The sequence below is a fragment of the Pteropus alecto genome, unplaced genomic scaffold, assembly GCF_000325575.1.
Source record: "Pteropus alecto unplaced genomic scaffold, ASM32557v1 scaffold276, whole genome shotgun sequence".
In the NCBI taxonomy this organism is placed as follows: domain Eukaryota; kingdom Metazoa; phylum Chordata; class Mammalia; order Chiroptera; family Pteropodidae; genus Pteropus; species Pteropus alecto.
The window spans coordinates 6420127-6444337 of NW_006438074.1; the positions used below are offsets into that span (position 1 = coordinate 6420127).

Sequence of the window (24211 nt, forward strand, 5' to 3'; positions counted from 1 at the left end):
CCTATCCGTACTCCATTGAGGTGGTCTTTAGTAAAGAAACTTCAGGTTCAATCTAGTACCAATCTTTTGTTTAATCCTATTGCCTCCAAGAAAAGGAATTTAAGTGACTCAGAGAATTTAAGCAACTTCTCCCAAGTCATATAGCTAGTAAATGCCAGAGCCAGGATTTCAACAAGAGTCTGTTTGGCAATAATGCCTAATATCCTTTCCACCATACTGGTAGCCTTTAAGAAAAGAAAGGGTTTGAATAGGAACGGAGTCAGAAGCTCGTAACTGATTTCTAAATCTTTCTGGAAGTAATCATATAGGTTGGTTTTCGTTTTTAGTCCTAAATTTAAACAAAAGAAAGGGGAGACTCTATCCAATGGTATCTTGACTGCAAACTCTAGAGTATCACCACAGTACATTTCATCACATTAACAACACTGAATAGATCATGAGAATAGAACTGGATCTCTTGAATACCTAGAATCTGGGGCACAATGCCTAAACTAAAGCAGGTACTCAGTAAGCACTTGTTGAATGGATAGTGTTTCAGGAGAGGGCAATTCTAGAATAAGTGCTACCAAAGGAAGACAGGGGTCTCATGTCTTAAAGAATTAGCTACTACAGAACTAAAGTTTATCAACCCGACCAATCTTTCTGTCAAATGTTACTCGAAATACAATTACAGTAACTTTTAGATCTGAAGAATAACTGAAGGGTATCAATTCTTGAAAATTCCAGACCATGGAAAAACTGTTTCTATTGCTTTCTGCACTATGACCTTGTCTAGTTTCTCTTCTTAGCAGCAATTCTAATACAAAGTCTTTTCTCCTTTTCCCCACCCAAACTGGTACTTTGAAAATGTGGAAAAGAGGAGGAAGTCAACAGAGCCAAGACTGATGGTATAAACTGGTACAGGTAGAATTATTGCTGCCATTTGTTTAAGGTAACCAAGGCTGTGTACACAAAATTAGAGCAATGAATGGGGTTCAGAAAGGTTGTCGAGAGTCCCTTTCCCAGTTTCTAGGTTTCAAATGACTGAATACAGCTGCTACTTACAGTTTAGACACAAGATTTCTAGAGACTAAATTTTTATCAGTCCTGGAGATTTGAATAATTCAGATAGATAGATTTCTTTAGTCTGAAGTGGCTAAAGTCAAAGTGCCAGTATCAGTAAAAACTTGGGGTCTCCTCTACTCCATTATCTACCCAGACCCTGACCATCAATAGCAGGATCAAGTTGGAAGGAATTAGGCAGAGATTATTTTTTCCAAGAAGTACATAACCTTCATAATCTCCCCTGAGGATCATCTCTAAGATGGTGGATCAACCATGGCTACCAAGCAAATTAACTAACCCAATTACTAACAATGGAGTACCAGTAAAAATAGTATATACTCAGGAAAAAGGACCTTACTCATCCTTGAGCTATCGTTTGTTTATTCAGTTCTGTACAAACCAATGGTCATTTCTCTGGGCCATCTCTTTTACCTGGCTCTACATACTGGCACTACTCTGTAGGCTTCTTTTATAAGTCAAGACCAAAGTTCCCTTCTCTCCATCTTTCCTTTGGTTCAGAAGGGATGCTAGGGAGGTAGGGAAGGCTATAAATCATCTTATCTATTCTACTGCAAGACCTCAGAAAAAAAAAATTATTGGGCCATCTCATAAGATACCAACATCAGTAACTCACTCACTTAGGGAGATTGTAGGAAACACAAGGGACTCAGAGAAAATCCCTTGCTTAGAACCCTGAAAAGGATCTTTTTCAAATGCCAAGGCCAAATATTCCCCCAGAGAAGACAAGGGCTAGCATATAGGTCCTTAATTCCCTCCCTTTCCTTACTTAGCTCTTCTTTTCATAACATTCAGCCAGAGATTTGCTCCCTCAGGCCTCTCAAGAGTCTGGATGCCTCTCATTTCTCACCAACTTATTATTTCTGTTTCTTGTCAATTTAATTAGCTTTCACAAAGTCCTCCAAGAATGACTAGTATGCTTTCCACTCAAAATCTAAAAGCAACCTGGTCAAGATTTCTTGATGCTTTGGTCTGACAGCAATTTACCAGTCACGCTAGGAAGTGGTCCTCAATGATACTTGGGGCTACAGAACAGGACACTGCTCCCCATATCTCCCAGTCTAATCTATCAGGAAATCCTGATGGTTTTAACTTTTAAAGTATATCTAGACTTTAACCCTTATTACCTTGGTTCAAGCCATATTGTATTATGTGAAACTCCTACTAGTTCTCCTCATTTCTATTCTTGGCAGCCCTACTCCCACCATCTATCCTTATCTCAGCAGCTAGAGTGATGCTGTTAAAGTAAGTCAGATCACGTCACTCTTCCGCTCAGAATTCTCTAATGGGTCCCCATTTCACTCACAGTAAAAGCCTATATGACTAGACACCCCTGTGCTCCACTCACCTCTATGACTTCAACCCCTACTTCTCTCTCCCTCCCTCACTCTGCTTCAACAAACCGATTTCCTCGCTGCTTCTTAAACACGTCAGGCACATTTTCACTTTAGAACCTTTACACTGGTTTTACCTGAAATGCTCTTCCCCAAGATTTCTGCACGGCTAATTCCCTTACCACTTTAAGGTTTTGTTCAAAGATGACCTTCTCATTGAGGCCTATACTGAAACTCTACCTAATACTACATTTCCCTGACCCCTATGCCACTTCCTATCCCCCTTATTCTGCTCTATCTTTTCTTTTTCCATAGTACTTTAACCTTTTAAACTTATTATATAATTCATGGTGTCTACTGTTCATTGTGTTTCCTCTCTAGAATTAAGTTCCATGTCTGTAGGGCTCTTTTGTTGCCCTGCTGTACCCAATCCTCTAGAACACTGCCTAGCAAATAGTAGGTTTTAATAAATATTTGATAAATGAATGAAAAGACATGAGTTTATTAGACTGTGGAATAGAAGCATTCAGGAAAAAGCCCAGTCTCCATTAGTGGGCTCCATCATCCAATATGTGGATTATCCAAGTGTTTCTCTTTCTCCATCTTCCTGCTATCAATTTTTTTCTTTAGTATTTTTACTATAATTAAGAGCAGAGAAATAAAGGGTCTAAAATCCTACCTACCTTCACAGTTCTCTCTAATGCTAATTCCATGAAAGCTTTACTGATATCCAAAATCTCTTCAAGCCCTCCTTAATCATCCTTTTTATGGGCCTTTGAGCCCACTTTTAAATTTAGAGTACACACACACACACACACACACACACACACTTTTTTCATCCCTCTTAGACTGGAAGTTCTTTGAGGACAATAAAGTGTTTATCTTTCAATGGCCCATCAGGCTTTGCATAATGTCTTATCTAAGGATACTCAATAAATAAACAAATTGAAGTAAATCTCATCATTTTCTCTGGAAAAAGGCTTGAAGGAGAAGACTAAAGCTAATGTCTACCAAAATAAAGTACTTGTTTGGGCAATTAATCTATTTCATTCCTGACTCCACTGGCAGAATTAAGAATTTACTGCTACAAGAGACAAAGGACTACTTTTTTTCCTTGTTATATCTAAGAGTTATCTAAATAACCTCTTAGCAATTCCAAAAGTCCTCAGTGAGCATTCCCAAGGTCTCTAAGTTTCAAACCATAAAGAGAAATACAATCAGGGCACTGACAAGACAGAACAGTGGCTGCCTCCTGGGGATCTTGAACCACTTCAGAATTAAGAAAAGTCAGATGGGGATGGCACTGGCCATCAGTAAAGCTCAGAGTTCCACAGACAGCGATGCTTAATTGCACAAAATAGTCAATTATGCTAAGTTCTTCTTTCATCATCCATACTTCACATGTGTTTGCAACCAACTACTTGTGATCAATTTAAAACAGTTGTTCTTTCAATTACATGGGAGGAAAAAGCAGGTGCCCAGACCTAACTCACTAAGAGTGAATGCATGTCTAGAAAATGCAAGGGACAAAGAGCACATACACACATGCAGGGCCATGAAAATACATTTACAGCTGTTTCTAGCCTGCTTACTCGGACTACAGGCAGTGGGAGTGGCTGCAATGACTTGGCAAAGGAAACTGCATGTTTCCCCGCACCATGCAGGAGAAAATTTGTCATATAACTTTCCCCGCTCTTAAGCTACTAAGAGCAACCTGAATGTAAAAACAACTTTACCGACTATTCAAGGAGGGCACCAGAGGAAGACAATGTCTTGGTCTCTAAAGAGTTTTTCAGAGGAAAGTTAAAAGAGAGAAAACTTTAATGAGGAATAACAATCATTGAGTGGCTACTGAGTACCTCTCACAATATCCCTAAGAAGGTAGATATAGCTATTGTTGTTATTGTTCGTATTGTTAATATTTTTTTACAGATGAAGAAACAGAAGTTAGGTAAGATAAAACAATCTTTCCAAAGCCTCTAACTAGGAAGATGAATGGATGAGGAATTTAAACCCAGGCCTATCAACTCTATTACATTGTTCTTCTTTCCATAAGTAGTAAGGTCTTAGTGTAGAGGCATATCTCAGGGAAAGCAACTCTATCTGTGAAAACCCTAAAGCCCTTTACAAACAAGAATTAGGGAAATGAGAAGGAAAAGGCAGTATGAATGTTTTCCAGACACCCACCCCTACCACACATTGCCAAATCCATTACTTCCATACCTAAGTTACTGGGGAGCAAATGCACTGGAAACTATGAATCCATGGCCATTGACATTATTAATATAGTGATAACAATGTCTTACATTTGAAAGCACATAATTTTCAAAAAGTTACTAAGACTTTTAAATCATCTTATGATTTGAGGCGGTAGGGGCAGAGGCAATTTTACAGAAGAAACTGAGGCTTAGTTGCTGTTATATAACCTGCCTAGAATGACTCACTCAACTGGCTAGTTAGTGGCATCACTGGACTCAAAACCAGGTATGATTTTATGCCTAATGCTCCTTCCAATATACCACACTGACTCTATACATAACTGCCAGTCTGTTTATTTTCAGAATTATCACATAAAAACAGATGCTCTTCCTACGTACTTCAGAGGTGTAAAACATATTCTGATGGGCTTTTTCTTTGCCGCAGCAAAATTCCCAGTTCTATTCCTTCCTCTAATTTTTAAAGAGGTTTTTAGAAATGAGTTATTTGACATCAACTAAAAAAAATCAAGCCCAATCTTGCCAGGTAGCAAGTTTTACAATGGGTTTTAGATCTTCCATCTCAAAATTACTTTCTCGGCCCACTAGGAAGCCCAATGTGAATTACTTATCCAATTCATTAAGTCACTGCTGTTTATATAATAAATAAATTCCATCTCTCTGGAGTTTATGTAGCAAAAAAACAAAACATTTCTCCAGTGATTGTCAGTCTTTCTGAACAGAAGAGTCAAGAAAAAAATGCCCTTGCTTTTGGCTCACACTCAGGACTTCTTTTCATCTAGTTCTCTCAGCATTTGGCATGATCTGTGAAGCACACAGCAGGCATTCAATATATGTTGATTGCTTTTCATCTGATTATGCCATTAAGGCATATAACAGCAAGCCAGCTTCCCAATAGAACCCCACCTTAGTATCTTATGTTCTACTGGCATGCATAAAGAGAGGGAGCTCAGCCTCATTCCACATTTAAGTCAGAGGCAGTAGATCAGATTAGAAATTTCCTTATAGACTTTTTGTCTCTAAGCTAGAACCCAAGAACCTCATCTAGTTCTCAAATGTTGGCTTGCTGAATCTTGCCGAATATTTTTTGAATTATGAATTAATTGCCAACATTTAAAAATAGATTACATGTAAAAATGAGAGGGGCTAAATATCCCTGAAGCCAGAGTGAAGGGTAGGGCTGTAAATAGGATTAGTTGAAAGCAATTTCACCATCACACGTGCCCAGGAGACTATCCCTTCTGCAAAACAAGCAGAAGCCTGGGGGTTGATGACAGAAAGAAATTTTGAACTGAGACACCAGGCAAAACTGGGGATGAAATTAAACAAAAATATGTGTGTAGATATGAGAGCTACAGATCTATTGCCCTATTTGGCTCTTAGAATCATAGTCCAATTGCCAGGCAAATGTCCCCGCTGGTAGGAGATCAAAGATTTCTATTCTGGGAAACTGGGTGATTTCAATAGTAGAAAGCCAATAGAGAATGTCCAAAATTGAAAATTCAAAAATACTATGCATATGTTATAGGAAAATAAACTGTTGAATTAAAAAAAAAAAATCTTTGTAGTATTATTTGATTTAAAATTTATGTACCCTGTATTACTTTGATAGTAAGAAGTTAATTATAAAAATATCAAAAGATGGCAAATGTATTTGCAAGCAACGCCTCCAATAAGGGCCTAATATCCAAAATATACAAAGAACTCATACAATCAATAATAACAAAAATAAACAATCCAATCAAAAAATGGGCAGAAGACCCGAATAGACACTTCTCCCAAGAAGACATACAAATGACCGACAAACATATGAAAAGATGCTCAACATTACTAGCTATTAGGGAAACGCAAATCAAAAAAACTAAGAATTGATCTACCATATGATCCAGCAATCCCTCTCCTGGGCATTTACCCCAAAGACTTGAAAACCCATATCCGAAAAGATATTTGCACACCGATGTTCACAGCAGCATTATTCAAGGTGGCCAGGACATGGAAGCAACCAAAGTGTCCTACAACAGATAACTGGATAAAGAAGCTGTTGTACGTATATACAATGGAATATTACTTGGCCATAAGAAGAGATGAAATACTGCTGTTTGCGCCAACATGGATGGACCTCGAAATAATCATGTTAAGCGAAATAATCCAGAAAGAAAGTTGAAAATCACATGATATCACTTATATGTGGGATATAAATCTAAAAGCAACAAACAGGACAAACAAACAGAGACTCATGAACATGGACAATGGACTAGTGGTTATCAGAGGATAGCGGGTGAGGGAGGAAGATGGTATAAATGGGGTCAAATATGTGTTGACAGAAAAAAATCTAACTATAGGCGGTGAACACACAATGCAATATATATATGCCTTACTGTTAAATTGTATACCTGAAACTTACTGGATTTCATTAACCAATGTCACCATAAAAAAAAAATATATATATATATATCTCAAAAGAAATGAAAAAAGAACAAGGAAGGAAGGATAGAAAAAAGGAAAAAAAATATAAACAAGAAAAAAGAAAAAAATGTCTATGGGTTGTCAGAATAGTAGCAGGAAGGCTGAATCCCCAAATGAGCCACAGTTCGCTAAAAATAATCCAAAAAGGTACTTTAGTTACATGAAGAGCAAAATTATGATTAAAGGGACAGACTTACTGTGATAGACTGATGGTATAATGTTGAAAGGTAATACAGAGAAAACAAACCCTTCAACTACCAGTTAGTGAATCCAACAAGAGATAATCATAAGGTCCTGTCCTTGTGTACAAAGAAACCCCAGCACCAAGTAAAGGATAGGGGTTCCAGGACCAACCCACAGCTCATGTGGAAACCATGAGGCTTCTAGCCAACTCTAAGTATGAGTAGATCATGGGTTCTGTGGTCTCCAAAAACAGTTTGTATGATCCTGAGTATACTTTCTGTAACTCCATGTACCACACTTAATATCAAGAAGCCAAAGATTTTCTCTGGCCTTGTCAAACTGACTACATCTGTTGAACTTATTCAGTTAATCCTTAAAACATGGGTAGAACAAATCCAGAGGAGAGAAACCAGCACATCCATTTCTTTAAAGTACTGCTAAATAAACTTGGGGTTGCTGTCTTGGAGGAGAACTAGAAGCAGACATAAGAACTTCCTTCAAATGAATAAAAGGCTGTGAGGAAGAAAAATGATAACAAGGCCCTTCTCAGTAAGCCACCACTCAAAACACTACAGGGGTGAAGAGTAAGACTTTTGGAAGAATTCTCTAATCACTGGGGCAACAAGCACCCAAGCAGCATCCTAGCAGAGGTTTAAGTTATTCCTCAGTAAAAGTGTACTTTAATATATACTTTTTATATGTCAGTTATAACTCAAAAAAATGGCTCTGAGATGGGTACATGAACAAAAAATTTTGTAGACTCTTGATCTGGGCCAAATACCCTGCAGTACTTGAATGCCTCTCTGTCATTTTTATTCAATTAAGAAAATCTTATTTCTATTGTGATTTATCTTTAACCTATGGTTATTTATTCATTTTTCTTTTTTTTTCCATTGAAGAATTAAAAAAAGATATAGAAACCAGCATAAAAAGTACATCATAATAAAGTTTTATAAAGTACACATCTTTATAACCAACATGTAGGTCAAGAAATGGAATTTCTGGTCATTCAGAGGCCACTATGTACATCATTCCAATTACAATCCCTTCTATATTCCTAAAGTAACCATTATCCTGACTTCTGTATTAATCACTTCTCTGCATTTTAAAATATTTTTTATTCCAAGTGTGCATTCCTAAATACTTTAGTTTTGCCTGTTTTCTTTTGTTTTAATATCTTTTAGGTTTCTTAAACAACAGGTCTCTTCCTGTCCATCTTTCCTTTTTTCATCAGAATGTTATCTGTTGAAGAACATGGGTCTAATGGTTTCTGACAGTTTGGATTTTGTGGATTATATCTTTACAATATAGTACAATATGCTCCTCTGACCTCTGTACTTCCTGCAAATTGAAAGCTGATCCTGAGGTCTGATCAGATTCAGGGTGGTTTTATTTTGCAAGACTATAGGTAGTATTGTGTGTTTTTTTTTTAATCAAGAGGCACATAATGTCTAATTGCCTTTCTCTTTTGTGATGTTAGCCACTGTAGATGCTCAATATTTAGACGTATTAAATCATTGAAGGCAGCTAGGCAATTATAATAAAATTACATAATTTCTTTAAAAAAATTCTTTATTTTACCTACATTTTTGAAGGATATTTTCCCTGGGTATAGATTTCTAGGTTGGCTGGTTTTAATTCTTTAAGCATTTTAAACATATCATTCTATTACACCATCGTATAATTTGGCCATCAATCTTATTGTTGCGTATTTATAAGTAATTCGTCTATTTCCTCAGGCTGCTTTTGGGCTTCTCATTATCTTTTGTTTTTAATAGTTTGACTTACAATGTCCCTAGGTATGTGTATTTATCCTACTTGTGGTTATTGAGTTTCTTATCTGAGAATTAGTATATTTCATTTGTTTTAGAAAATTCTTTCAGCTATTATCTCTTCATATATTGCTTCTGCCTCATTTTCTCTCTTATCCTTCTGAGACTTCGAGTTCATATATATTAGATCATCTGTGTTCCACTTGTCTCTTATGTTCTGCTCTTTCCATTTTCTTTTCTCCTTGTCCTTCAATTTAGATATCTTTTATTGACCTGTCTTCTATTCACCAAGCCTGTCCTCTGTAGGTGAAACACATCCAACAAACTCTTAGTTTTAGATTACTGGCTATATTTTCATGCCTTACAATTTTTTATTGTATGCTGGACGTTGAGTACAAAAGGACCATAAAACTATCATGGGCTAAATGGTGCCTCCCTCGAATTCATATGTTGAAGCCATAACCCCCAATGTGACTATCTGAAGATAAGGCCTTTAAGGAGGTAATTAGGGTTAAATGAAGTCATAAGGGTACGATTCTAACCCAATAGGACTGGTGACCTCATAAGAAGAGGAAGGGACACCAGGGACTTGTGTGCACAGAGAAAAGGCCATGTGAGAATGTAGTGAGAAGAGGTCATCTACAAGCTAAAGAGAGGTCTCAAGAGAAATCAAACTTGATAGCACATTGATCTTGGATTTCCAGCCTCTAGAACTGTGAGAAAATACATTTCTGTTGTTTCAGTCACCCAGTCTATGGAATTTTGTTATGGCAGCCGTAGCACACTAATATAAGAGACTAAGGCTTAACATGATTATCTTGAGGTCCATCCATGTTGTTGCAAACAGCAGCAGTATTTCATCTCTTCTTATGACCGAGTAATATTCCATTATATATATGTACAACAGCTTCTTTATCCAATCATCTGTTGTAGGACACTTTGGTTGCTTCCATGTCCTGGCCACCTTGAATAATGCTGCTGTGAACATCGGTGTGCAAATATCTTTTCGGATATGGGTTTTCAAGTCTTTGGGGTAAATGCCCAGGAGAGGGATTGCTGGATCATATGGTAGATCAATTCTTAGTTTTTTTGAGGAAACTCCATACAGCATGTACTCATGACATTCTTGAAAAAATTAGGTAAACCCTTGATCAGCTTCAATCCAATCAGGAGGAAGTAAGTCAGGGCTGGGTTACTTCTTTAGTTGGAGTAAGTCTTCTTCTGGTTTCAAATGTCTCAAAGGCAAGAGGTGTAGGGAGCTTATGGCAGTTCTCTACCTCTAATTGGAATTGGTGTCCTAAGTACCAGACTGCAGGGTATTTCACTTGGCCTTTTGGTCCAGACCCATCTTCAAGTTTAGCCCTTTTGGGCTTTCAATAAAGAGTCTGCCAAATCTCTGTTCCCCTCTGTTCAGAATGTTCTGTCCTTTGGAAGTTTTAAGCTTAGCTTTTTATCCTCATTTCCTATGCAGGTTTCAAAATATGGCAAATGCTCTGTGGGGCAGGCCCCTCCCACTAAGGGGTCTTTGTCTCCTAAGCACTGTATTACTGAGAGTTTTATTCTGCCTTTCCAGCCCAGCCCCCTAAGCTTCCAGTCAATCCCAGCACTTAGCAAATGTCCTGCAGGAAAAGGCTGGCCATGTGCTTGTGGTACCTCTAGATTCCAATCTGTCATGTCAACCCATATGGCCACTGAAAACTGATTTCTTTTGGCCTTAGGAGAGTCTGTCCGTGGCAGCCCAATCTGCAGTCTGTGCATGGATGCCCCTGGGAAAGGAAATGGCAAGCACCTTGTGCTCGGCTAGGAAAGGCTCTTCCCGCTTCAGAACTTTAGTTCTTCTAGCACACTTTGCTGCCATAGCTCTCTGACATCTTAAAAAATATGGTTTTGTAATTTGATTTTGTAGTTATTGCAGTGGGAGCTATCTACAACACTCTACGTAGAATCCGAAGTCTAACATGTTCTTTTTTTAATAAAAATTTTACATCATTCCTTTTTCCTCCTTGAAATATTTCTACTTTACCCCCTAAAATTTCAACCTAATATATTTTTATGAAAATTCATGTTATAGTTTCACAAACAAAAATATAATTATAAATTTAAATTTTTCTTTATTTATTGCAACCATAAGGCTCTAAGTGTTAAAATTTTTGTCTTGGATTAGAATTACCATTACAATTATTACTGGAACACAACTGATCAAAACAAATAAACTTTTAATGTTTTACAAAAACATTATATATAAATGGAAGCAATTATTATAAGTTCATAAGAAGATAAGAGAGACAATAAGGCGGGTGGGGTGGGGTTATAGCCCAGTAGTTAAAGAATGCTTTAGATTTTTTGGCACCTTGAGGTTTTCACATCCCAGGGCAAATGTATCATGCTAAGGTTCAAATGGTCAGAAATTTGTGGACTATTTTTGGTTTTCTGGTTTTTTTTTTTTTTCCTGTTAAGGTAGGAGAAGGACAGAGGGAAAGGGGAGGTGGGAAAGGAGAATGGGTACCTTTTTAGAAATGTTGACTTTATGAAAGAATACTGGGAATTTGAGAATCTAGAAATGGCTTCCTTTAAACCACTTGTGCCTATACAAACAACCCTTGGAAAGTCCAGCTACCCATTTCCCAGTCTTAATATTGGAATCCTAAATCAGCTATCATGTCCCTGCCAACTTAGAGGTTACACATAATCACTACTCATAAAAGTCCAGCCTGACAGTGGCCCATACCCTAAGTCAGTATAGAAATCAATAGGGAGAAGGGAAAAATCAATAATACTATTGCTAATTTTTCCCCCTTTTGTTGTTTATACAAACATTAAAAAGATTGCAGAGAACAGTCCTGGGAGAAGGGTAATTATCCACTTTGTATTTTAAAGTCATACTGACTTAATAATTAAAAGCTTTTCAAGATCAGGTAACGATAAAATTAAGTCCAAAGATTATTTCTATGCTAATCAATCTAGAATTTATGGGGCAAGAGACTTAATACGAAACTATCTCTAGTGCTAGAACATCACTTTTTGTTCAGATAGACGCTGCTGTCCCATCTAGTTGTGCTTCAAAGGTAAGCTGCTCCACTCATGTTTTTCAAATTCCAGAAGGAGAAAAAGGCCTTTTGAAACATGTTTAGTAACCAGACCACAGCAATAGGATAGTTACACCAAAGGTGGGCCTCAACAAATTTTGAAAGGTAGATGTTTGGTAATAATATTAATTCTGCAACAGGCAAGCCAACAACTTCCCTAAACTCTGATAACCAGACACATTTTGTGCAAGACACTTGGCATAGTTCTCTCTCACTTTCCTAATAGCCATCTTCCAGTTTGATGCCATGTATCTATCACCCAGAGCTGATGGCTATATTGAGCTGTCCTGAGAGTAAAAACCAGACATTCTTCTCCCAGTAGGAAGTAACCAGTGCAACATGTAATTGAGCATGTAAGGACACTATTATCAAGAATGAAGACTGATCCATGCTATTTGAAACCTTAACTGGCCTAGATCCAAATTTATGGAAAGCTACAGGCTTTTTTTTTCCAGAATATCTTTAGACCAAATGCAGAAATATTTCTTCCTAATTTCTTTGATGTCTAGGGTCAGCCAAACCCCAGGGAGTGCACTTGTCCATCAACAAAGAAAGATTCATTTTAGTTAACATCACCAGGGAGCTTAAAGGAAAAGAAGAGGCCCTAACAACTATCTGTAGAGTAACAAGCAGGAACTTGCAGATGGATAATAAAGGAAAAGCATGTAAAAGCAAGATAAAAATACTCCAGATGTGCAATAGGAGACAGAAAAACAGACATAAATGAGGTCTATAAAATCTAAAGAAAAGGTCTTAGGAGGAAAACAGTGAGCATCATTATGTCAGATATGGCTATGTATGAAGGTTATAGTTAAATCTGGCTTCTAATTTTTATTTAAAAATTTCCTCTGGTCACTTTTCTGATAAACTTCTATGTGAAAAGAGGAATATCTTCCTATATTGCTATGGAACTGCCCTTTCAGGGCACAGCATGACAAAGGTCAACAGAGCCAACACTAGTGGCAGGTTCACACTAGGGGTATGCTCACCTGCTTCCGGGTCCGCAGGGATTCTCCACATGTACAGGTTGAAGTCATCAGAGCCCGAAAGGATATACTGTTGGGACAAAAAAACTATTTATATATTGATAATATACCTATATCTATCTACCCATCTATACAGAGACTTTTTAAAAATAAACAAAACAAATGGAGATGTATTCATAAAGCACCACACAGCAAACACCTTCTTAAAAGTATTTGCAAATCAAAAGGGTCCTTGGCTAAAACTCAGCAACAACCAACCAACCTGATTCAAAAATCAGGCAAAGGACCTGATCAGCCTGTTTCTCCAAAGAAAATATACAAATGGCCAACAAGCACATGAAAGGATGCTAAACATTATGAATCATTAGGGAAATAAAAATCAAAACCATAGTGAGATACTATTTCACACCAATTAGGATGACTATTACAAAAACAAACAAAAAAACCCAAAACAGAAAACAAGTGTTGGAGAGGATGCGGAGAAATTGGAACCCTTGTGCATTGCTGGTGGGAATATATAATGATGCGCCCACTGTTGAACACAGTATAGCAATTTCTCAAAAAGTTAAACACAGAACTACCATATGACCCAGCAATGCCACTCCTAGGTATATATAAAAAATTGAAAGCAGGGAATTGATATATCTGTATATCAATGTTCATAGAGGAATGTTCACAATAGCCCCAAAGTGGAAACAACCCAAATGCTCATCAATGAATAGATAAACAAAATGTGGTATATACATACAATGGAATATTATTCAGCCTTAAAATGGAAATTCTGACACATGCTACAACGTGGGTGAATCTTAAAGACATTATGCTAAACGAAATAAGCCAAATACAAAAAAGCCAAATATTGTATGATCCAACTTATATGAGGTGCCCAGAATAGACAAATTCAGAAACAGAAAGAAGAATTGTAATAGACAAGGACTAGGGGGAAGGAGAAATGGGAAGCTACTGTTTAATGGGTATGGACTTTCAATTTGGGAAGATGAAAGTTCTGGACATGAATATGGTGATGGTTATACAACAATGGGAATGCACTTAATGCCACAGAAATGTATACTTAAAAATAGTGATAATGGTAAGTTTTATGTTATGTATATTTTACCACAGTTTAAACAAAAATTAAATGCAGAAAAAAAATTTTAGGACCTTCCCAGAGATCTTTTATGCAAGGCCAGGCAAGGATCCTGAACTTCTCTGGTGTCAGCTAACATCTTTGAGCAGGAAGCCATTGCCAACCCAGCCACAAGTTAGTGCCAGAGACATAAGCAATAGCCCTTTATGTGGCAGCTTCAAACAACTTGATCTCAAAAAGATAGGACACTAAGCCAGGATCTATCCTAATTAGGACTCATAAACACATTATCTAACAGCAACTAGTGAGTAATTTTGAGAGCTTATTTATTTCCAAAGATTAACAAAAGTATTTTACATTAAGTTGAGGTCAGCATTATGAACTGCCTTTTGGCCCCATCTACTTATTTCCCTAGAAAAAGAAGGGCCTACAGTTTTCTAAAGAAAATTTCTTAAGAATGATACTGTGAACAATTCAAAAAAGATTAAGTGCAACATATACACAACCTCAGGCCTAATGTAAATACTTCACTAAATACTTTGCAATCATTAAAAATCAATTAACCAGTTTTCAAAAACACTTGTATGAACATGAGAAAGAATGCAAAGAAAAGCATGTTTAAAGATGAAGAAAGTGCTACCCACAGGGGCTAAGTGATTTGGCCCAGAGCACATAGTGGAAAAAGAGATGGGTTCAGTTTTCTCATCTGGTCACTCACTGCTATGATCTGAATGTTTGTATCCCCACTCCAAATTCACATATTGAAATCCTAATGCCTAATGTGACGGCATCAGGCGATAAGAACTTTGGGAAGTGATTAGGTCATGAGGGCCATACCCTCATGAATGGGATTAGCACTGTTTTACAGAAGAGACTCAATAGAGCTCCCTAGCCCCATTCTACCATGTGAGGAAATAAGGAAAAGTTGGAAATCTACAGCCTGGGAGAGGGCCTTCATCGGAAACTGACTGGGCTGGCACCCTGATCTTGGACTTCCAGCCTCCAAAATTGTGAGAAATAAATTACTATTGTTTATAAGCCACCCAGTCTGTGGTATTTTGTTATAGCAGTCAGAGCAGACTAAGACACTGAGGCTCATTTAATTCTAAGATTCTATGATTACTCTGTGAAGGAATGGTGGAAGCCAGATCAGAGCTGAAAATCCCTAAGCTTCCTGCCCATGGTTAGCTGACAAATCACGACATAAATATGCTCAAGGCGAGGAAAATCAAAAGACTAACTCTGTAATACTTCAATTAAAGTTTCCTTAACAAAAAACCAAACTACTTATTTAAAAAAACAGGCAAAGGACTTGAATAGACATTTCTTCAAAGAAGAACTATATTACTGGTCATATATAAATGGCCAATCAGCACATGAAAAGATGCTCAGCATCACTAATCACTGAGGAAATGCGTATCAAAACCACAATGAGATACCCTCTCACAACACTATTAGGATGGTTACTATCTAAAAAATAGAAATTAGTTCCTCAAAGAATTAAAAATAAAATTACCACACGATCCATTAATTCCACTTCTGGATATATATCTGAAAGAACTGAATGCAAGATCTCTAAGAGATGGTTTTATACCTATCTTAATAATAGCATTATTCACATAGCCAAAAGGTGGAAGCAACTCAAGTGTCTATCAACAGATGAATAAATAAACGAAATGTGGTCTACACATACAATGGAATATTATTCAGCCTCAACAAGGAAAGAAATTCTGCCATATGCTACAACATAGATGAATCTTGACCATTATGCTAAGTGAAATAAGCCAGTCACAAAAAGACAAATACTATATGATTCCACTTATGAAGTTCCTAGAGTAGTCACATTTATAGAGGCGGAAAATAGAATGGTGGTTGCCAAGGGTTGGGGATAGGACGGAGAGGAAAGTCTGTGTTTAATGGGTAGAAACTTTCAGTTTTCCAAGATGAAAACTTCTGGAGATGGATGGTGGTGATGGTTATACAACAATGTAAATGTACTTAATTTTTTTCTGTGTTATTTTTTAAAATATTTTTTTTAATTTTTCAATTACAATTGGCATACAATATTATATTAGTTTCAGGTGTACAGCATAGTGATTAGATATTTATATAACTTACGAAGTGATCACTGTGATAAATCTAGTACCCTTCTGACACCATACATAGTTATTACAATATTATTGACTATATTCCCTAGGCTATAGTTTACACCCCATGACTATTTTGTAACTACCAATTTGTACTTCTTAATCTCTCCCCCTTTTTATCTACACCCTAAACCCCCTACCCATCTGGCAACCATCAAAATGTTCTCATATATCTATGAATTTGCTTCTGTTGTATTTTATTCTTTAGATTCTACAGGTAAGTGAAGTCATATGGCATTTGTCTTTCTCCGTCTGACTTAACTCCACTCAGCACAATACCCTCTAGGTCCATCCATGTTGTTACATGAATGTACTTAATACCAAACTGTATACTTAAAATTTTTTCCTTAAAAAGAAAAAAAGAAAAGGTAAATCCCTCATTGTCCTGACTTTAGGGTCCATCCAGTAACTTCCTGCAGTTTATGACACTATTCTAGTTGAAGTTAGAAATCTGTAATTCAGAAGCCCAAGGGCTTTCCTCTCACAGCCAGTTTGGCAAAACCACCTACTATTTAGTGGGGAAAGATTCATTCTAACAAACCAAGCACTTATGTTCCAGGCACACTGGTGCTTACAAAGATATATAAGGTAATACCTGGGTTCCCAAGGAGCTTAAATCAAATAGAAAACATATGTGTAGGTACACAACTACCATGCCATGAAGTAGAAATCACCAAGTGCCATTAGAAATAAGATGCCTGGTGATTCATGAAAGAGGCAAGGCAAGATAGATTTGAGCACTGAGCCTTGGGTAAAGATGTGGTGAAAAAGGTGAAAGGAGGAGCAGAGATAAAGCGATGGTGCTCTGTCGAATAACCATTTTAACAGAAACAGGAAGCAAGGCACAGCTCACTCCTTGATACCTGCTCATATCCCTCAGGCCTTACAGCTCTGGATACTTCACTGGATCTCTAAATGCCAGGATCCAGGTTTCTTTGCCCAAGGGCTTCTCCAAAGCCCAGTAGGTTGCAGGCTTTAGAGAATGAACAGTCCTTGGGAACAGGCTCACCCAATGACTGAAGAAGGGAGGTGGTGTATCAATATCCCAGCTGCCTTGTCCCCAGGGGAAATAACTCTGAAGTGTGTGTTCTATATCCTTTCCCCTTAGAAACAAACTCCAACTGCTCAGTTGTACTTGGTGCAAGAAATCACTCTTCCCTTCCCTATCTCACTTCTCCACTCCTCTACTATTTCCTGTATATCCAAATAAACTACTTGCACCTGAAACTTGACCCACATTAAGACGGGAAAACAGAACACAAAGAACTGTCCATTAATAATTTATTATTCAACATCTCATCATTTCATGCTCTGTTTAAAAGAGGCTATAAAATTTCATATAGAATTCCTGCTACTCTATCCCCCCATACATTCCTCAAACTGAACAAAAATGAATATTAAAAAAGACTGAACCAAGGCTGGGCTTATCAGAGGTTCTACTATTTCATTGTGAAGCACTTTCCTATTTGTTTAGCTATTCAGCAGGGAATGCCATGAAGAGGTAAAAGGGGATTTGCAAACAGACCGCTGACTGAGAAGACTGCCTTAGAAGGAAGAAAACTCCCACAGAGTAGAGGCTTCTGGATTTAATACGACAGCTCCTAAAAATACATAAAAAATGTGTACAAGGAATAAGGGCAACTTCTGACCCTCTTTTCCCTTTGGAACCACCGTAAGGGAACAGGTCAGGATGATTTCTTGACCGACCACTGTCTTAGTCAGACCGTTTAAGTGTTCACACACACTACAATCACAAAACTGCCCTGAGGAATTCATTTATGACATTTCATGGTTGTTCGCTGGGCCCCTTCCAGCATTCAAAGTTGGCTGCCTCGGATACTGCTGACTGTGGGAGACTGAAATAAAAATGAGTCCATCCTTTATTCATTAAACATATATTTATCAAATATTGACTATATGTTGGACACTGTTCCAGGAAATGAAAATAGAATTGATCAAAAAACACCCTGTCTCTTCCCTCATGAAGCTTACATTTTACTGGGTGGGAAGAGGAAAAGAATTATATACACATATAATGTGAATGGAAAGTGGGTAGAGGAAACCTGAATTTAAAGAATATGTATATGTAATATGTTTAGTGGTGGTAAGTGGTAAAGAGAAAAATTAAACATCACATAGGGTATATAAGAAACGCTGGGGTTGTTAGTTTCCGTTTTATATGGGGTGGTCACAGAAGGTCTCTCTGATAAAATGGCATTTTGAGCAGAGCACTGAAGGAAATGAGGGAGCAAGTTATGTGAATATCTGGGAGATGAGTATTCCAGGAGAGGGGACAGAGTTTTGGGCTGTATTAAAATATAAGGTAGCCAAAAGAGCTCTTTTGTTCTCTCTCCCTCCCTTTCTTCCTTTTTCCTTTTTAAAGCTTTGTGGAAATTCAGATTATTTTAAGTGGGATGAGTGCAGAGATACATTTAAAACATCCTCAGAGCTGTTAGAAAGATTCCTCTCTTCTAAAGCCGTATTGGAAGAGTTCATCTCCTTCCAGACTTGAGTTGGAGCCTCTGACTGTGGCCCTATTAGTGGTTAGTGCTTAAGAAGACAAAAAGAGCATTCTGAGTCTTGATTAGCCATCTCACAAATATTTAAATATTTGCTGTGGGGAGCAAGAAAAACAAAGACCAAACAGTGCCAACACCAATCACTACCAAAGGAAACCCGAAGTACATAATTATATCCAAATTTATGAAACACAATTATTTGAATTAACCAGAAAATTAAACTTCAAGTGGTGACATTGGAGGTATAGGATTCTCTCTCCTTCTTTTCCTTGATATCTAACTTAAAACAGTATCTGTATATTCCTACTAGGCAATCTGGTAGTGAATCTGAAGCTGACCTGGAATAAAGGGCTTCTGGCCTAGACAACACAAAAGTTCGGCACCAGATAGCGCTTTATAAATAGGTAAGCTTTAGAAACACAATAGAAAAAAATGGTTGCCAAAAATTCCTAAGTTTAACCTTTGTATTCCCTTTTGTGATGCTGGACTTCACAACCAACATTCACATTTAAAACACCACCATGAAAAAGTGTAAAGATTATCGTTCAGTTTTATAAAAGTAAAAACTAAATAAGATGATATTAAGTTTGTGGCCTAGTGGGGGACATGAATATGAAGAATTCATTATCTTCTCTTAGGTCTTTTCTTTGATCTCATTCTAAATAGTAAGGGGTAAATGACAAATTAAAAACTCACTTCACATGAGTCTTTTACCTTTTATCCTAAATGAGACGAATAGATCAAACCTCCAAAAAGAGAAGAAAAAATGTTTTAGGTAGTCCATTATCTAGGCAACAGAAGCCCCATTTCCCAAAATGCTCTAAGTTGTGGCGAGTGGAAGTGAGGTAGAAGACCCACAGCCTCCTTCAGATCAGAGAGTAGAAGACATACCTAATTTAAATTTGGCTTTAGGTGTAAAATGGGTGATATCACTGCAAAAATGAGCCTAAGTTGTGTGGATCCACATCATCCATAATCTTTCCCAGCTGGGTCCCAAAGGTTAAAGGTTGGCTGCACTCTGACCCATCTCACTGTTCATTTGTTCTGTCCAAGAGCCAATCTGTTGACTGATCTTGATGCAGCCCAGTCATTTTAAGCAAAGTTAACCTGAGGCCAGTACATTTTATCTAATCTCTTAATCTAATCCACTGTCAATATGGAGATATTAGCTTTCAAGCATAAGGACAGAGCAACAACCGCTCAATAGATTTCAAGAAGGAACCACCACCATGACCACTACCACCACCAACATAAAAAAAAGAGGTTACCATATTTATACTCTGTTGCTGTTTCATTTGCCCACATGTCCTCTGTCAATCCACTAACCAATACAAAAAATAGCTACTTCAAGTAATAAATACTCCCTGCTCTCTGGGAGACTGCTGTAATGCCCAGTACTCCCTCCGAGAACTCCAGCCCCCGTCATCAATTCTTAACATTCTTGAATTACACATGCTCTTAAGACCACTGCTAGCTGAATACCCAGAGAAGCCCATCATTAAATATACAGACCACTTTCGTAGTCACCTAAGTCACAAGAAATTTTTAATAACTTGAAGGTTCAAAGAAGGATCTAAATATAGCCTTCCATAGCAAAACTGTTTATTGAATAGAAGCTTGCTGGAAAAAAAATTATTAGCAATCTTCAAGCAAAGCAACTATTTCTCCCTCCCTAATACCTTTATTTAAACCTTAATAGTTAAACCAAGAAAGGGACAGATTTGGAATACAGATAACTCCCTACCAATTATATTTTAAGACCTCATTGGGTTTAGAAATATGGATATAAACAAAAAATGCTACCCACTCCCACTCAAAATCTACCTTAAAAAGTGGAAAAAGTTCTACAAGGTAGAAGGGACAGGCCATTTACCTGATATACTCCAAGAATAACCCAGAATATGTCTTAACAGGCCCTTCAATCTGTGTGTGTGTGTGTGTGTGTGTGTGTGTGTGTGTGTGAGAGTGGGTGGGTGTATGCTTGCATAGCGTTTGATATTCTCCAACATCTGTTGATGGAGAAGGAAACATCAATCAGTTACTGTTCAATGAGTACTTATCAACTTACATAGTCTTCTCCAAGGGTCTTTCCATAGTAATTGATTAATTATTCTCCAGGAAATGGCACGCCTGTCTAATTAACTGTACTGACTAGTATAGAAAAGCCAGATGGCTCTCTAGCCTGGATCAATAACAGCAGAGAGACTGTAATTTAACATTTAAATCACCAAAGCTCAGAAGGGGGAAGATATGTGATCGGACAATTTCATGATGTGTTCTCTAGAAGACTATTTCCAGAAATTGGTATATAACATACCTTTAATCATATCATTTATACTCAGTGCCTGCCACAGATACTGTCCAACACAATCTAGGAAATTTTTCTTCGGAAATGGCCCAAACCATAGGTTTATTTTATTTGTGGTAGAAGAAAATAGAATTCCACTAGCTTCCAATAAAGGCATACAATAGGCATACCTATAAGATTAACACTACTTTTTGTATGTGAAGTTACATGATTCTTGCTTCTTTGGACCATTTGTTGTTTCAGCTCCATTAGGCTCCTGGAATTCTTTGGTTTATTAAAATAACTAACCTTTATGGATTCTGAGTAGGAAAAATTCTATTAATAAAGAAACATTCCATAAAGACAGCCAATAACAGTCAAATAATCAGTAGGGAAGAAATATTTTTAAAATGCTCTAAATCTCCAACAGCTGCTTGTAACAAAGTAGCCTGCATTACTTAAAGATGAATCTTTATTTGGCAAAAACTCTTTTGGAAACGTGGGCAAGATGAGGGGCTGTCAACCAAAAGGACGTCAGCAATCAATCTCTCCTCTGTGGGCCTCAGGTTCTGTATGTGTAGACTGGGAAGTGGGGAGATGGCATCCCTCATTTCAGTCTGCGTATGAGTATTTACACTTTTCATTTAAGCAAAGGTCTCAACCATTCAGAGGAAGGAATATTACTTACTTTTTTGAAGATACCCCAAAAAGGGGCAAAGCTACTAAAAGTAAAATCTCTAAGGAGGATGGGGGAGGTAGAGCAGGAAAGATTATACTCTGTTTCCTTCATTAATATCTACCAGGGATTTCTTAGTAGCGCCCAGGCTCCTAGCCAGAACTACAGATTAAAGGAGAACTGTCATGTTGTATTACCAGATCACATCAATTCCATTTGTTCCTAAGAAGAACTCAGGTCCCTAGTGTTCCTTTTCAGCTGAACAATTATAAACCAGACCATATCAAGCAGGCCTGCATATACTCCAAAGCATTTTAAGCGGTCTAAACTTTAAAACTATACCAGCAAATGGACTAAAAGATGACATAATCCATGCGTAAAATCTTAATTCAGGATGGCTAATACCTGAAACTCCTAGGTCTTAGATATTTCATAAACTCCTTAATATTATATGCAAAGCTATGTGCATACGTACATTTTTTCTGAAATGAATATTCATAGCTTTTAGACTTTCAAAGGAGTTCGGGATTCAAAAATATAAATTGTTGACCTAATCAACAAGTTATTTTCATGCTACCTTCTCTTTATAAAATAACGTTTCCTAAAATATTCATCTAAATAATACATACAACAAGGAATTCCTCTGCCACAACATTCTGTATTCAGCTCTTCCTCATCAGCCCATGGAAGATGCTATCACTGCTTCATCTATATAATACAGGTGGCAGCATGTCTATGAGGAAGAGGTACAATCAAAGGCAAGAGACTATGCCTAATCCTGTTTCTGCTACTGATTAGATCTGCCATTTCAAACCACTCTAGGCCTCAGTTTCACATGGGGATAAAACCTCTCCAAAGAAACAAACCCAAAGGTCTCTGAGGATTAATATAAAAGAAAATGGTTTAGAAGCTAAAGGGCTAAAAATATATGCTATAAAAGAAAGGCAAGGAGAAGAAATTAGCCTAAAGTCATAAACAAAGTCATAGGATGGAACCCAAGAGCTGAATTCCCATTAAGTGTGCCTTTACTTCAGATGAAGAACATATGGGTTGCCAGGCCCCAAGTGAGATTACTCAGGACTGTGTAGAGTTATATAAGAAAGTAAAGTTATAACTTTATAAGGTGCTTCGCTGGCCTGGAACACACTTACTGGTGAATTCCTGTACCTCTGCTGTACCCATATAATGTCAACACAAAAAGGTTGAGTGGTGATGTAATGTCTGAGGCCAGGCCACATATTCCAAGGCCATCTTGTTGGATTCACAGGGTACAAGTGAGCTCTTTTCTCTAGGGAATGAGATACAATAGTTTAATTATTAAGATTTTGAAGACCTTGCCATCTATCAAGTTTAAAAAAATGACCTGTGTGAAGTGATACCAGTGCTCAGACACTCCAGAACTCAACCCTTTCAAGAAAACTTTATTATACTTTTTCCTTCCTTCCCCATTCCACTTTCAGCAAGGTGGACAAAGATTAGGTGAGGCTAAAGCAAGAGAAGATTTTAAAATAACCACACTGTCCATTTCTAGGCAATACATACCTGTTAGCCTGAAAGACTTACTTCCCAGAAGCCTGAGCTGCTCTGCTGGGCTCTCATAATCTAGGACAAGAGCCATTTAAGGAATTGTGAAAGGGAACAAAAGCTGAGTGCTGTCTTACAAGTGTGTGCCAGAAAAGCTAGCAGGTGGAAAATTGGCCTTCTTTTTTAATGCTGTCAAGAGATTGGCTCACTGACTAATACAGAGGGGACTGTGAAGTTTGAGAGACAGAATGTACCCAGTCAGGCTTCAGAGAGAAAATGAAAGACAAACAAAAAAATCCAAGTATGACAAGAAAGCAAGGAGGAGAATCCTTGGCTTCAGGCAGCCTCCAGCAGAAGGAATGCTGCTTTATTGCAAGATTCCTTACTATACTGTAAGACTAGAAGGTGGGCTGGCTAAAAAGAAAGTAAAAAAAATAAGTTCAAGCATTTTTTTTTGGTGGTGGTGGTGGTAGGGGGCGCTAATTGTTTCTATTGATGCCTAGCAAATCTGATGTCATTTATGTCACCTTATCTGATGATAAAAGTTATTAAACTTGAATAATTAAAATATTATACTAGAAATAAACGAACCATGTATTTGTAGTCAAAAGTGGGGAAGATAGATTGCATATAGGGCTTTGAATAAAAATCTCAAAGAGGGTACCATCTGGCAGTCACATGAATGTGTCTACCATAGCACCTGGCACAAGTAGATGCTCAGTAAATATCTGCTTTCTTGTTTTAAAAGATGGAGCAGGTGAAAGACATGTAGTTAGGAAGGGTTTAGTAGGAGACAGGAAAAAGGAACTTGTCTCCACTCACCTATGAATTTGTGACAGACCACAAAACCAAAAGTGAGAGAAAAA

General features: G+C 37.4%; 1 protein-coding gene across 3 annotated transcripts in view; it reads right to left on the reverse strand.

Annotated features, from left to right (window-relative positions):
• DCAF5 (DDB1 and CUL4 associated factor 5) overlaps positions 1-24211 on the reverse strand; it is a 90152-nt gene that overhangs the window by 12160 nt on the left and 53781 nt on the right. For all 3 annotated transcript variants that reach the window (XM_015591962.2, XM_006915154.2, XM_006915155.3), the window contains exon 7: positions 13109-13175. In XM_015591962.2, the coding sequence (XP_015447448.1) occupies positions 13109-13175 (67 nt within the window). The remainder of the gene's footprint in view (positions 1-13108; positions 13176-24211) is intronic.